Source organism: Chlamydotis macqueenii, chromosome 23 (genome assembly GCF_036417535.1).
Source record: "Chlamydotis macqueenii isolate bChlMac1 chromosome 23, bChlMac1.mat, whole genome shotgun sequence".
In the NCBI taxonomy this organism is placed as follows: domain Eukaryota; kingdom Metazoa; phylum Chordata; class Aves; order Otidiformes; family Otididae; genus Chlamydotis; species Chlamydotis macqueenii.
Window position 1 is genome coordinate 3239961 of NC_141578.1, and position 12858 is coordinate 3252818.

The 12858-nt window shown below is 55.4% G+C and overlaps 1 protein-coding gene across 1 annotated transcript in view; it reads left to right on the forward strand.

Moving 5' to 3' along the window:
- The window catches only part of LRRN2 (leucine rich repeat neuronal 2), a 29720-nt gene extending 25107 nt beyond the window's left edge, over positions 1-4613 (forward strand). The window contains exon 2 of the mRNA XM_086765587.1: positions 1422-4613. Within this exon, the coding sequence (XP_086621713.1) occupies positions 1666-3810 (2145 nt within the window). The 5' untranslated portion in view covers positions 1422-1665 and the 3' untranslated portion in view covers positions 3811-4613. The remainder of the gene's footprint in view (positions 1-1421) is intronic.
- The last annotated feature ends 8245 nt before the right edge of the window (positions 4614-12858 follow it).

Consider the following 12858-nt stretch of genomic DNA (forward strand, 5'->3'; position numbering starts at 1 on the left):
GGAAATAAAAAAAAAAAAAAATCCTCCCTATTATTTTTTGAAGGAGAAAAGATTCTATAGTATTTTTATAGCCAGGGAGATTTACAGCCACAGAAGTGCCTGTGCACTTAAAAAGAAAGATGAGGGTCCATCAGAAGGATGCAGAAATCAATACAGCCTCCCTCTTCCTTAACGCCGTTTCTCAGGGAGCCGGTTTAAAAGCCGATGCCCTCGCAGCAGGCAAGAAGGGGAGCGCGCGGGATCAATTCCAGAGCCAGGCTCAGATGAGTTGATGCTGAATAAACTTTGGTTGGAAGCCCTTTACAGGGAGAACAAGGGGGGGGGATAAAATAGAGCTGCTCCGAGAGAAACTTGCTTTTCCCACTCCGGCTGCTTTTAATGTTTTTCCTGCTGCGTGAGAGGCTTTTAAGACGGGGAAAAGCTTTGGGGCTTGGTTTGATTCGTGTCAGCGTGGGTCGAGAGAGCTGGAGCAAATAAAAAAATCAAAGGTGGACCAGTGGCCAGCTCCGGCTCCTCCGAACCCCACGGCTGGACGAGAAGAGGGGCAGGGAGATGGGGGGCTCCATCCAACATCCCACCGAGGCACCCCCCAGCCCTCTTCCCCAGAAAGGGTGCAAGGCGAGGGGGCAAAACCAGGGCTGCACCCAGCAGGGAGGGGGTTAAGGGGCTTCTGCGCTCCCCCAGGAGTTTCCAATGAGCCCAGTCAGGGTCTCCTGCTCCCAGGAAATTGCCCCCGCTCTGGGCCAGTGCTTTAAAAAGAGCTGAGGGGCTTTGCTGTGCAGGGGAGGTTTGTGTTTGCTGGTGTCCTCCTCTTTCCCCAAAAACTTGTCTTTCTGCTTAGCATCAGCCCTCTGGGACACCAGTCCTCCCAGTATTGGCTACTTTAAGCCTTGAGGCCCAGGTTTGTGCAGAGGTAGGTGTGCTTACAGCTTGGCTGGTGCAGAAATAAAAAGCGTGGGGTGGGTCTGGGATATTCTGTCCCAGCACGAAGCAAGCTGAGCTCTGAGCCTCTGGTCCCTGTGTTGCCAAGAAACAGGTTGGTGCTCAGGGACACATTTCGTCCACAAGCCCAGCTGGGCACAAAGGTGTTCAGGGTCTCTAAATAAGGCTGGAAGCCCCTGGCTGTGGGCCCTCGGTGCTGGGGAGGACAACGGGCAGAAAGCAGCCATGGAGGCTTTCTCTTCCCAGTATCTGCTGCTGCAGCTCTGCTCGTGGGAAAGCCTTTGAGCAAGGCTGGCCCAAGGTCCGTGAGCTGCTGGTGGCCCTGGGCAGAGCATCCACGGGCTAGTTCTGCTCAAAACCTCTTGGGCTGGGAGGGAATCGTTAATGCTATGGATATAAACCAGATTAAACTCTGCCGCGCTTGTTTGCCACGTACTTGAGGTTTCCTCTAACAGAACTTGTTGTCTGGCCTCTTTCAGGAATGACCTTGAGGAGGAACCCAAAAGATGCAGCTGAGTGCAGAAATGAATCATTTGGGCAGGAAGAAAAGGAGAAGCTCTGACTGAAAGCACCAGCCCTAGTCAGGGGTGTTATGTGGTCTCTACAGGGGGGACCAGGCAGGGCAGCTGGCAGCAGGGGTTAACCGGTGCCAGGGGCTCGCATGGAGCATCTTCTCCCGTGGATGCTGTCCCCACCCGGCTCTCGCCCCATGTCCTGCTCTGGATGTGCCCCATGAGCCTTTCCTGCCTGGGAGGAAGCCGGTCCCACCAGCCAAAAATGAGACGCTTCCAAACCAGCTCGCTTCTTCTCTGTGTGGTGGCCGCCACCGCCATCCCCATCGTGCCCTGGAAGGTCAAATGCCCGCCACAGTGCGTCTGCCAGATCAGGCCGTGGTACACCCCTCGCTCGGTGTACCGGGAGGCTGCCACCGTGGACTGCAATGATTTGTTCATCTCCGCCGTGCCGGAAGATCTGCCAGAGGGGACCCAGACCCTGCTCTTACAAAGCAACAATATCGCCAGGCTTGAGCAGAGTGAACTGGACTATCTCAGAAACCTCTCGGAGCTGGATCTGTCGCAGAACAGCTTCTCTGATGTCTGGGACTTTGGCCTGAAGAGCATGCCCCAGCTGCTCAGCCTGCACTTAGAGGAGAACCAGCTTTCTGAGCTGCCCGATGGCAGCTTCCCCGGGCTGGGCAACCTGCAGGAGCTCTACCTGAACCACAACCAGCTCTGCAGGATCGCTCCCCGCGCCTTCTCCGGCCTCGGCAGCCTGCTGCGCCTCCACCTCAACTCCAACCTGCTGAGGACGGTCGACAGCCGCTGGTTCCAGATGCTCCCCAGCCTGGAGATCCTTATGATCGGAGGCAACAGGGTGGATGCGATCTTGGATATGAATTTCAGGCCTCTGTCAAACCTGCGGAGTTTGGTTTTGGCTGGGATGAACTTGAGGGAGATCTCGGACTATGCGCTGGAAGGGCTGCGGAGCCTGGAGAGCCTCTCTTTCTATGACAACAAGCTCGTGAACGTTCCGAAGCGGGCGCTGCAGCAAGTTCCTGGTCTCAAGTTCCTGGATCTGAACAAAAACCCATTGCAGAGGGTCAAGCAAAGCGACTTCACGAACATGCTGCACCTCAAAGAGCTGGGCCTCAACAACATGGAGGAGCTGGTGTCCATAGACCAGTTTGCCTTGATTAACCTCCCTGAGTTGACCAAGTTAGATGTGACCAACAATCCCAAGCTGTCTTTTATCCACCCCAACGCGTTCCACCACCTTCCCCAACTGGAAACCCTCATGCTCAACAACAACGCCCTAAGTGCCTTGCATAAGCAGACGGTCAAGTCCCTGCCCAACCTGCAGGAGATCAGCATCCACAGCAACCCCATCCGCTGCGACTGCGTCATCCGTTGGGTCAACAGCACGGAAAACCGCATCCGCTTCATTGAACCCCAGTCCACGCTGTGTGCCGAGCCCCCTGACCTCAAGAGGAGGCACATTCGGGATGTTCCCTTCCGGGAGATGACCGACCGGTGCCTGCCTCTCATCTCCACCAAGAGCTTCCCCTCCCGCTTAGAGGTGGCGGATGGTGACAATGTCTCCTTGCATTGCCGAGCTCTGGCAGAGCCAGACCCGGAGATCTACTGGGTCACCCCTTCGGGGGTGAAGTTGATTGCCTATGTGGAAGATGGGCAGTACAGGGTGCACCCTGAAGGGACGCTGGAGATTCGTGGGATCTCGGCTCAGGAGGCTGGGCTGTACACCTGCGTGGCTCACAACCTCCTTGGGGCAGACACCAAGAGCGTTAGTGTGATGGTCAACCACTCCTTCCCGCTCAGCAAGGACAGCCTGGAGCTGGTGGTGGCAGATGTCCAGGCTTACCACATCCTGGTTGCCTGGAAGCCACATCTCAACACCATCTCCTCCAACCTGACCTGGTCCAGCTTCTTGCTTGGCTCCAACTTGGACATGACCAACGTGGCCCGGATCCCCATGGGGACCCACACGTACAACATCACCCGGCTCCACCAGGACACAGAGTACTGGGTTTGCCTCCATGTGGCCTTTGTAGACTTGCAGGCCAAGGTGGCTTGCGTGAACGCCAGGACTAAAGAGGCTGCCCACCGCTACCGGCTCCTGGAGGGCAGGCAGAGCCTTCTGACGGTGCTGGTCTTCTGCCTCCTGCTCCTTGCCGCCAGCCTCGTAGCTCGTTACGGCATCTGGGCAGAGCCCAGGAGGGCCGGGGAGCTGCTCCGGGGTGCCACGGCCGTGCACGTGGTCTATCCCCACCTCGCCCAGCCCTGGGCTCAGGGGCAGCGCGGGGAGCAGCTCCTGGCCGTGGAGGTGCAAGCAGCCCCCCTGGACTGCTGAAGGCTGGTGCACTGGTGGGGCTGACCGTGGGGTGGGGTGGTCTGGGGTGGGGAGGGAGAAACTATTTTTTACCAAAAAAGAAACCAACCTGAACTAAAAAACTGAACAAAAAAAAAAAAAAAGGGATCTCGTGGACTTGACCAAGGGTCGAAGCGGCGTAGCAGATGGAGAGGAGCAGAGCTGGCCGTGGGGCTTGCAGAGCCTCTTCATGCTCCTGGCAGGGTCTGGATCCGTGCGCGTGGTCTGGATCTGTGCGCGGCTCCCAAAAGCACCCGGCTGGGCGGCCAAGAGGGCTTGGAGGGGCCGGAGCTGGCAGGGGACAGTGCCCCGCGCGGTCAAAGAGCCATAGACATGATAGCAGACCACCCCTTCCCCATATCCCCCAGCACCACGGGACACCCCAGCAGTGTCAGCTCCTTCATAGAAAGAGAGAAAAAAAAAAAAAAAAAAAAAAAAAGGCCTTTCCTTCTGGGATACATGTTCTTTTTTGTTTCTTTTTCTGTTTTGTTTTTGGTTTGGTTTGGTTTGGTTTTTTTTGAGCACTCAGATAATCAGCCACGAGCCCACCCCCAGCACCTTCCCACTGCCTTGGTGTTTGCTTACCAGAAGGAAGCAGGGGGGACAGGAGGGGGCTTTGGGCAGAAGAACCAGAAATTAGGATGGCGATGCATCTCTTGATGGGCATCCCTGTGGGGCTGGCTTCTGCCAGAAGGCGATGGATCCTGTGTCCCACAAGTATAATCTGAAGGCTATTTTGTAAACTTTTGTGGATAGTGTTACAGAGAGGGGGGGGGGGAAATGAGAGAGGAAAAATGGGAAGAAAAGGAGAAGGGAGGAAGTTCTTGCTTTTCTGTTTTTGTATTAAAGAAAAAAAAAAAGGAAAAAAAAAGAAAAGGAAATCCTTTGTATCGTGATGTGCAGTGGAGAGGGTGATGGTAGGACCCCCTTGCTTCAGGTGCAGGAGGGGTGGGGGGGGGGTCTGTGGGACAGTCCCTGTGTGACAGCAGCCCCCATGCACACCCTCTGCATCGCTGGGGGGTGCAAAACCCGCTCTCCTGGGCTGTTGCTGCTGCTTTTTCTGATAAGCAATTAAAATCGCAAGGGAAAGGGAGCGGCGGGTGGCACCACTCGTCCCTCCCGCGTTGTGGCAAACCGAGGGTCCAGCAAACCCAAACTGGTAAGGGTTGGGGGACCCCTTCTCCTCCACCGATGCTGCTGGCCATCCCCCTCCCTGGTTAACAGGAACAAGCCATCCTTTTGCTTGGGCTTAAACCCAATCCCTGCTCGCTGGAGGCACGGACTTTGGGGTCGGTTGAACCGCACCCCTCGAACCCGTGCCGTCACCAGCAGCCACGCGGCCCCACGAGAGCCCCCCGCAGCCCATGCCGCGGGCACGGGTGCACCCAGCACCTCGCCTGAGGATCCTTCCGTGGGAAAGATGAAGGAAAAAAAACCATCCCAGGCAGAGCTGGGGGGGCTGGTGGGCGCAGGTACCCCGGAAGGACGTGGTGCACCCTGCGGCAAAGCCGGTTGCGCCAGCGCCGTCGCTGCGCGCACGGGGCTTTGAAGGCACCAAAAAACCTTGACGTGTGAAAAAGCCGCTTGAAGTTCTCATTCATCTCCCAGCCAAGGCGAGATGGTTCCCCGCTGGATAAGCTCCGCTCAGCCAGACGCGCGAAACGGCTTCCGCGCCTTCGCCGGGTCATTATTTCGGAGGGGAACGGCTCTCCCCGGGCCCCGTTCAGCGCAGCGTCGCAGCTCACCGAAGCCCTGCAGCATGTGTTGAGGACCCAGCGAGGTCTCCCGGGGGCCCTAAGCACACGCTGAAAGTTAAGCGCAGGCTTAAATGCATTGCTGAATTAGACTCGTGATCCGCTTTAAATACTCGGCTGCGGAGCCCCAGCCCCGCTCGGGTGTGCGGCCTCAGCGTTCGCAGACTCGGGGCCTTTTGTGCAGCGAGGAAACTTAAATGCAAAACAGATTCCCCGTGGTTCAGCTAAACTGGTGCTGGAACATGTGGAAATAGCTGCGGAGAAATTTCCCCGGTGTAAGCGCGTCCCTGATTTAATCCTGCTCGTCCCCGCGATGCACGGGCAGCATCTCATCCCATGGGGATCTCCCATCCCCTCCATGGTCCCCATCCCTCAGGAACATCACCAGCTCCCAGGCAAAGCGAGGACCCAGCCCCTTAAAGGCTGTAATTTTGTAGGGGTAGAGAAAAAGCCTCTCTGATCAGGGGTTTCGTGGCTGCCGCCGCCGCACTGGGATGAGCGGTGACGGTTCGGCTGCTGCTGGAATTGTCTGCAATTAAAATGCAAGATCGGTGCAATTAAGTTGATTTCCTTTGAAACTACTCTGTGTATCACAGTCAGAGGGGCACCCACCACTGCAGGACTCATTTCCCAGTGGGTGCCCCCACACCAAGTGTCCCAGTGCTCCCATACGGGAAGGAGGTGGCAAAAATCACTCCCTCCTGCCCCAAAACAGGAGTTCTGCTGTGAACTGCTCCCGTCCCCTCGCGTCCTCTGAGGGCATCAGCCGAGAGCACCGTGGGTGCCTCATACACTACTCGCTGTTGTTATTTATTATTAAAGCATCATCCCGGGCACCGTGCTGGAGGAAATCCTCCGCCAACCATGCCGTGGCCCCCGTGCCCACGCCTGGATGGGGCACACGGAGCTCGTCCTCTGCTGGGAGGTTGGGCTCTGCATCTGGGAAGGCTTCGCTGGCGCACATGAGGGTTATTTTTGGGGTAGCAGGCACAGCAAAATCTAATTGCATGGTAAGTTCCCTTCAGGGGGGAGCAGCTCCCTGGGTGCTGGGGTGGCCTCACTCCGCAGGGTCTCATGTCCCAGCCCGGAGGGCAAGGATGCAGCAGGAAGCAGAGATGCTTTGGGAAGGGGGAAAGGAGGGTCTGAGCCAGGCTGCTCTCAGTTAGAGGGCTCTTTAATCTGCCCCCCCAAAGGGCAGGGCAACTCAAATTAGGAACAAGACGTTGGGGTTTTTTAAGCAGCAGCGGTAACGAACCACTGAACCGCTTTACTGGTAGCGGGGGACAGCAGTCTCCGTTTCCAAGCACCCCGCAGGGATGCAGCTCTCAAAGAGATGTTCGAGTGAAGAGGTTCCCAAATTCCTCAAGCCCAAGAGTCAGTCACCCCTCCTGGTTGCTGTGGGCTGAGCCCACGAGTTCTGGGGGTCTGATGGGTGCAGGGAGGTGAGCAGGGGTGGCATGTCACCTCCCTCCTCCCCCTCCATCCATCTGGGTGTTTGGGAAATGCATCTCCTCCAGCCCATCCCATCAGGGCTCACCCACTGGCACTGGGTTCTCTCCCATAAGCCACTCTTCCTTAGTCGCTTGACAGGTTTAATTTCTCCTTTCTTTTTATTTAATCACCTTCACTTCGAGGATAGCAGTACAAGTCCTTGTTTCTGCTGCTTCTGCCCTCCGCCGCTCCTCCTCGGTGCAAGCAGCATCATGGATCTCGTATGCAACCGAGCTTCTCTCGACACAGGCAACTGGGAACATCGTGTGCCAGGCTCTATTTTAAGCACCTAATAAAACCAATTTTTGGAGTGGCTCCATCACTGCGTCCTTCTTTCACAGAGCCCTTACACCTCCGCCCCATTCTCAGCGCCCAGCACCGGGCCGGCTACTGGGGTGGCTACCAGCCTGCACCAAAGGCTTTCAGGGTCCGGGATGAGCACGACAGCGACATATTTATTAGTTCGTTAGAGAATCAAAGCAGGCCTCTCCTCCTCTCTCCAGCGCTTCCTGGAGAATGATTTAAATTAAAACACCCGACCTCCCTGGGAAATGTCAGCGGTGCCATCCATATGCATGATGCCATTATGATGAAGCAGGTGCAGCTTTCAAAGCCTTTAGGAAAACCTACCTGTCAATCTCCGTGGCAAGCAGTTCTCCTCCCAAATGCTTCATCACTTCTCCCACCCCCTCCTTTCTCGCTGACCTACAAGTGGGGAAACCGAGGCACAGAGCCGCTCGGTGACTTACGGTCTTCAGTCCCTTTTCCCCTTTCAAGCACATCCCGGGGTCAGGAGACAAGCACTCCTCCAGCCTCAACATCCAAAAGTCAGCAAAAAAAAAGGAAGAAGAGGAGAAGGCAGGAGTCACAGAGGAGAAATTATTGCAGCTCGTTTATTCCCCATCGCCTTTTCCATTCTTCCAGAGCTGAAGCAGCTCCTGCTCCCTGCTCGAGCAGCCCGGCCAGGCCGAGTAAATGACTTCAGCTGCGTTCAAGTGGGCAATTGAGGATAAAATCAGGCTGATGGAAAGTAGCGGGGCAGGAGAGGTGGCACAAGGTCAGTTTGGAGCTGTCTGAGGCTAGAAAAGTGCTGACCTCTCTGGGAGCTGGTTTGCAACCAGCTGCTCCCACAGCCCAGGCGGGCTGCTCCCAGCTCTTGCCTTCCCTCTCTGCTGGGAAGCGTTTTGGGGAGCCCAGCTCCTCTCCCAACAGCTGGGCTGGAGGAGGCTCTGGCTTGAATTTGTCCCACAGCGCAGGGGGTTTCCGGATGAGCGAGGACTTGGGGATGTGCAGCAGCATCGCAGGAGACGTCAGCAGTGCCGGGGGACCATGGGTGCTGGTGAGAGGTGGGTGCTCGCTGCTGGCCACCAAGTCTGCCTGTGCTAGCCAGCTTCAGCAATTCATTAGGAAACTGGTGTGCACTGGGTGGCACTTTGGGGTGTTTGGGGCCTGACCCTGCAGCGAACAGGGGGGTGGGAGGCTGTAGCCACTCCAGAGCAAGGGGCAGAGCACCCTGCTCCCACCCCCGGGTCTGGTCCCAGCGGGATGCGTGGGGCACCCCTGCTACCCTCGCTGCTCCTGAGGCGTCCTGGAACCGTGTTAAACCTTAGTGAGGTGGGGAAAGAGCAGGAATAGATTTTTTTTTTTATTTGCATGTGGCTAAACGGGAAGAGAGATGGGAGGGGGGGAAAAGCCAGGCAGGGCTCATGCTGATGAAAAATGAAAGTTAACGGGGAGTAACGAGCCAGAGCCCAGCTCTGTGGTGGCAGGAACTGGTGGGGCTCTTGCGGGGTGAGCAGGGACCCCCTCAGAGCGGCTCACGGCTGGGGGCTCTGCCTGGGGCTGGATGAAGCCCTGAGGATATAAAATTCTGGCGGGGACTCAGCTGTGTCAGCGAGATATGGGGAGATGTGGAGGGGGGCAAAAGCTCCCACCTCCGCAAAATGCAGCTTTGCAATGGTAACCAGCAAAAACCAGCAGCGAAAATAACCTAATACAAAGGGAGGGGTTTGCATCTTCGCCCGTGCATCGGGGTGCTGTGGAAAACCTCTGGGAGCTGGTGGTTTCTGGTGTGAGTACCAAACAGCTTTGATCTTTGCCAATCCTTTCTAAATCTTGAGCAGTGTCTTGTAAATCTTTAATTACAAAAAAACTGCAACCTTAACAGTGAACACACAAACCGCGTTGATAAATATTTAAAATTGCCACAGCGACAGATCTGAGGAGATTAAGAAAAGATATATTGGAGTGACAGTTATTAAACACTAGATCCCAGGAAATGTAACTGAGCAGATAAATAATGCAGGTCCCTGACAGCGGCTGGCTGCTGATGAGGAGGGGGAAAGTGGCTGCTTTGGGGTGGGGGAGGCTGGCGCTGGGCTCTTCCCCAAAAGCATGGAGTGGTGGGGGGAAAAAAGCGGGAGGTAAAAGCGTTTTCTCTCCTGCGTGGAAATAAAAAGCAGCGTGCATCGCAGTGGTGCCCAGGAGCTGATGGCATCTCCCAATCCCTCAGCTCAACAGCTCGCCTGGAAATCCTGTGGTTTTCCTGTTTTCCGCCAAAGAGTTGCGTGGCCGTGGCAGTGCCGAGCGGGGCTGCAGGCGCTTCGGCTCCTTCCGCTGCATCCCACATCCCTCCAGCATCCCTTCTGCCAGAGCCCTTCGTTCGCCTGCGGTGCCACCGAGCTCTTGCCTGCCGCTTTGTTCCTTGGCCCCGTCCGCTTCCCTCACCTTGCTCTGTAAGTTTTGAGGTCACCGACTAAATTTCCATTATTAAATTTCCAGCTAGCATTAAAGATTTATTGGTTCACTAAAGGTAACTAGCGAGAAGTTCATTATTCCTAATAGCCCAGGCATCACTTGCGTGGAGGGAAGATGCTCGAAGTGTGAATTACCCCAGCAGCCTTCCCAATGAAATATTGATCTAAAAAGTCGGTTAATTATAAATATTACAGCAGAGCGAGGAGAAAATCCCCTGTTTCTGCCTATTTTGCAGCAAGCTGCCCTCTCTTAATGTATCCTGAGGATGGGTACCAGCTCTGCCTGGCAGATCTCCGTCCTCCGTCTCTCAGAGCAGAGCTGCGGCGGGAGCGGTGCCTGACCCAGCCCTGCCCAGTGCACCCCAGTATCGCCGTGTCCCTGCTGTGGGGCTCTTCCCCAGTTGCTCCCACAACATCCAGCATCCCAGGGAAAGCCAGAGCCTGGAGACCTTGTCCTGCCGCTGTCGGGCTCAGCCTTGCACGGACAAAGCCAGGCACCGCGGGGCTAGTGGCTGCGTGCTGGTTTAGATCTAATTCATGGTGCGCTCTGCTGAACTATGATAACAAAGCACTTAAAAAAAAAAAAATGTAACGAGGGGGGCTGGGCTGTTGGCCTTGCAGAAGCGCTGATGTCCACCTCGTAAATCTTTAACTGACAGTGGGAGGGAACTGGGAGGCTCACCAGTACAGAGAAAACGGTAAATATTTAATTTGGGCACGGTGGTTACACAAACAAGGCTAAGGGAAAGGAGGAAGAAGCCAGGTAAAAGTGGCACCTATAGAGCATTAAATCCAGATAAAGTCACCGAGGAGATAAATAAAATATCCCCTTCCAGCAAAAGCAGGAATAAACCGCTTCCTCCAGGCAGCCAGGCGCAGGTTGCAGGCAGAGAGGAGCCAGGGCCAGTTTTCCACCCTGGCATCCGTGGGCTGCCCTTGGTTTCCTGCAAAGGTGAGGGTGAGGGGGGAAAAAAAAAGGAGAACCCAAAAATGAGGGTTTGCAGCCCAGGGTCCAGCTCAGCACCGTGGTGGGGGAAGAGCCCCTTGCAGAGAGGGGCTGGGGGCAGGAGCTGGGTGAGCAGGGCTGTGCCCACCCCTCCAGCAAGGGCAGCGGGCACCCAGCGGGAGCCCCCCATCCTTCCCAGCTTGCCAGATAAAGCCCAGCTTTGGGAATAAAACCCAAAGGATTTACCCAAGCACTTGGGGAGCAAGCGGGGCTTGAAAGCACGTGCAGAATCAGGGCTGGGGAGGATACCTGAACATTTCCACCGTTTTTATCGTTTAAAAGCCTGGCTGCAACATGTTGTATTTCTAGGTGTGAGCAGAAAACAGAGTTTTGCAAGCCAAGGTCAGAGGTAAGGCTGCTCTCTCGCGACAAAGTAAGCGATGCTTTGTACCAAATGAGAATAACACCTGTATGGAGAAATAACTTTGAGGAAAACACTCAAAGTGTTTCCGTGCCAGCGTGGGTTAGGAACCTCTCTGCTAACGGCCATAACGAAGGCATTGTACCACGTTAACTAGCTTGCTCACACATTCTTCTTTGTGATACTGATTTTAAGGAGAACATGGTTTCCAAAGCAAAATAACAATAGGGAGCGTTTGTGAAGCTGTTCTCGTGCTCAAAGCAATATGCAGACACGTACACGCCGTTTAAAGCATCCCACTAAACCACCCCGCTAAGTAATCTTCCCCGATTTTCTGCAGGCTGAGCTGGAGGATGCTGTGGCACAGGGACGTCTCTGGCGCTGCGCAGGGAAAGTGCAAGTCCTGGGTGGGCATCGGGGCCCTGCTCTCCTCCGAGGCGCAGCGCTGCCGTCTCATTAAACAGAGCTGCGAAGGCAAAGCGCAGAGAGGCTGCTCTGCCTCGCCAGAAAAAAAAAAAGGTACGTGCGGATCTGAGAGCCCCCCCATCCTTTGTGCAGGAGGCGGCTCGGGCCCCTCCGCTTCCCCAGACCCCATCAACGCGGGGGCTCACGCTGGTTCCTTTTAATCCCCGTTCAGACCCGCTGCTGGGACTGCGATCCCAGTTTCCAATTGTGTGGCCATTTCAGTCTTCAAATTAATGAAGCTTTAGCTGCCAAAAGGTGCTTTTTTTTTTTTTTTTTTTTTTTTTCCCCCCTCCCCTCCTTAAAACCACTCTGGTTTTTGTGCACTGGCAGCTCACACCTGCGGTGCTGAGCCTGCTTCGGAGAGGTTTCACACTGCCTGCCTCCCTGGCCCAGCTTGTTTTCAGTAAGCTCCTTCCAGAGACCCCAGACAGACCCTCAGTGAGGAGAACGGGGTGGGGGGGCAGGGGGGTCTCCCAGCCTGTGCTGGTGGCTGGGATGGCTGTGGCACAGCTCACATCAGGAAGGCTGGGTTTCAGAGAGCCTTTCTTTTTCCTGATGTTGGAATTTGGGTCACTGGTAATGCTGGGGAAGGTGTTTGGATGCAGCAAGACAGTTTATTTTCAGTGGGTGGGATTCTGCCCTCTGTTACCCTGAGGCGGAGGAGGAAGAAGCGCTGCTGGCTCCCAGTAACAGGCTGGAGAGCACTGGTTTTAGAGGGTGCTCCTGCACAGACCTGCAACTGCTTAAAGGAGTCTGGGAGTGCCACAAATGCTACACCCAGAAATTACTTTCCTACAAAAGATGAGGGGGGAAAAAAAGACGCACAGTGAGGTGGAGCGACTGCAGAGGGCAGAAGCCAGGTCGGGCTGAGTGCTGAGCCTGGCTACTCAACACGCTACAGCAAAAAGGATCCTTTATTTCCTGCTAAGATACAGAATCGTGTTTCTTGCCCACAGAAACACATTGTGGTTGCACCTGCGAGGAAGATGAAACGCTGTTTCCTGTACGAGATGAACATCCGTCTCCTTTCAGCAAGCATCTGACCAGCCTCCCCTGTTAAGAAGTCAAATTGGGAGGTGAGCAACTCCACCTTGCTCCAACAGATTTCTCTGTTAAAGCTGGGAGGATTCGTTTTGCCTGCTGCTGGCAGAGAGCCGCTGCTCACCCAGGGTGGGCAGGGCGAGGGTGAGGGATCTC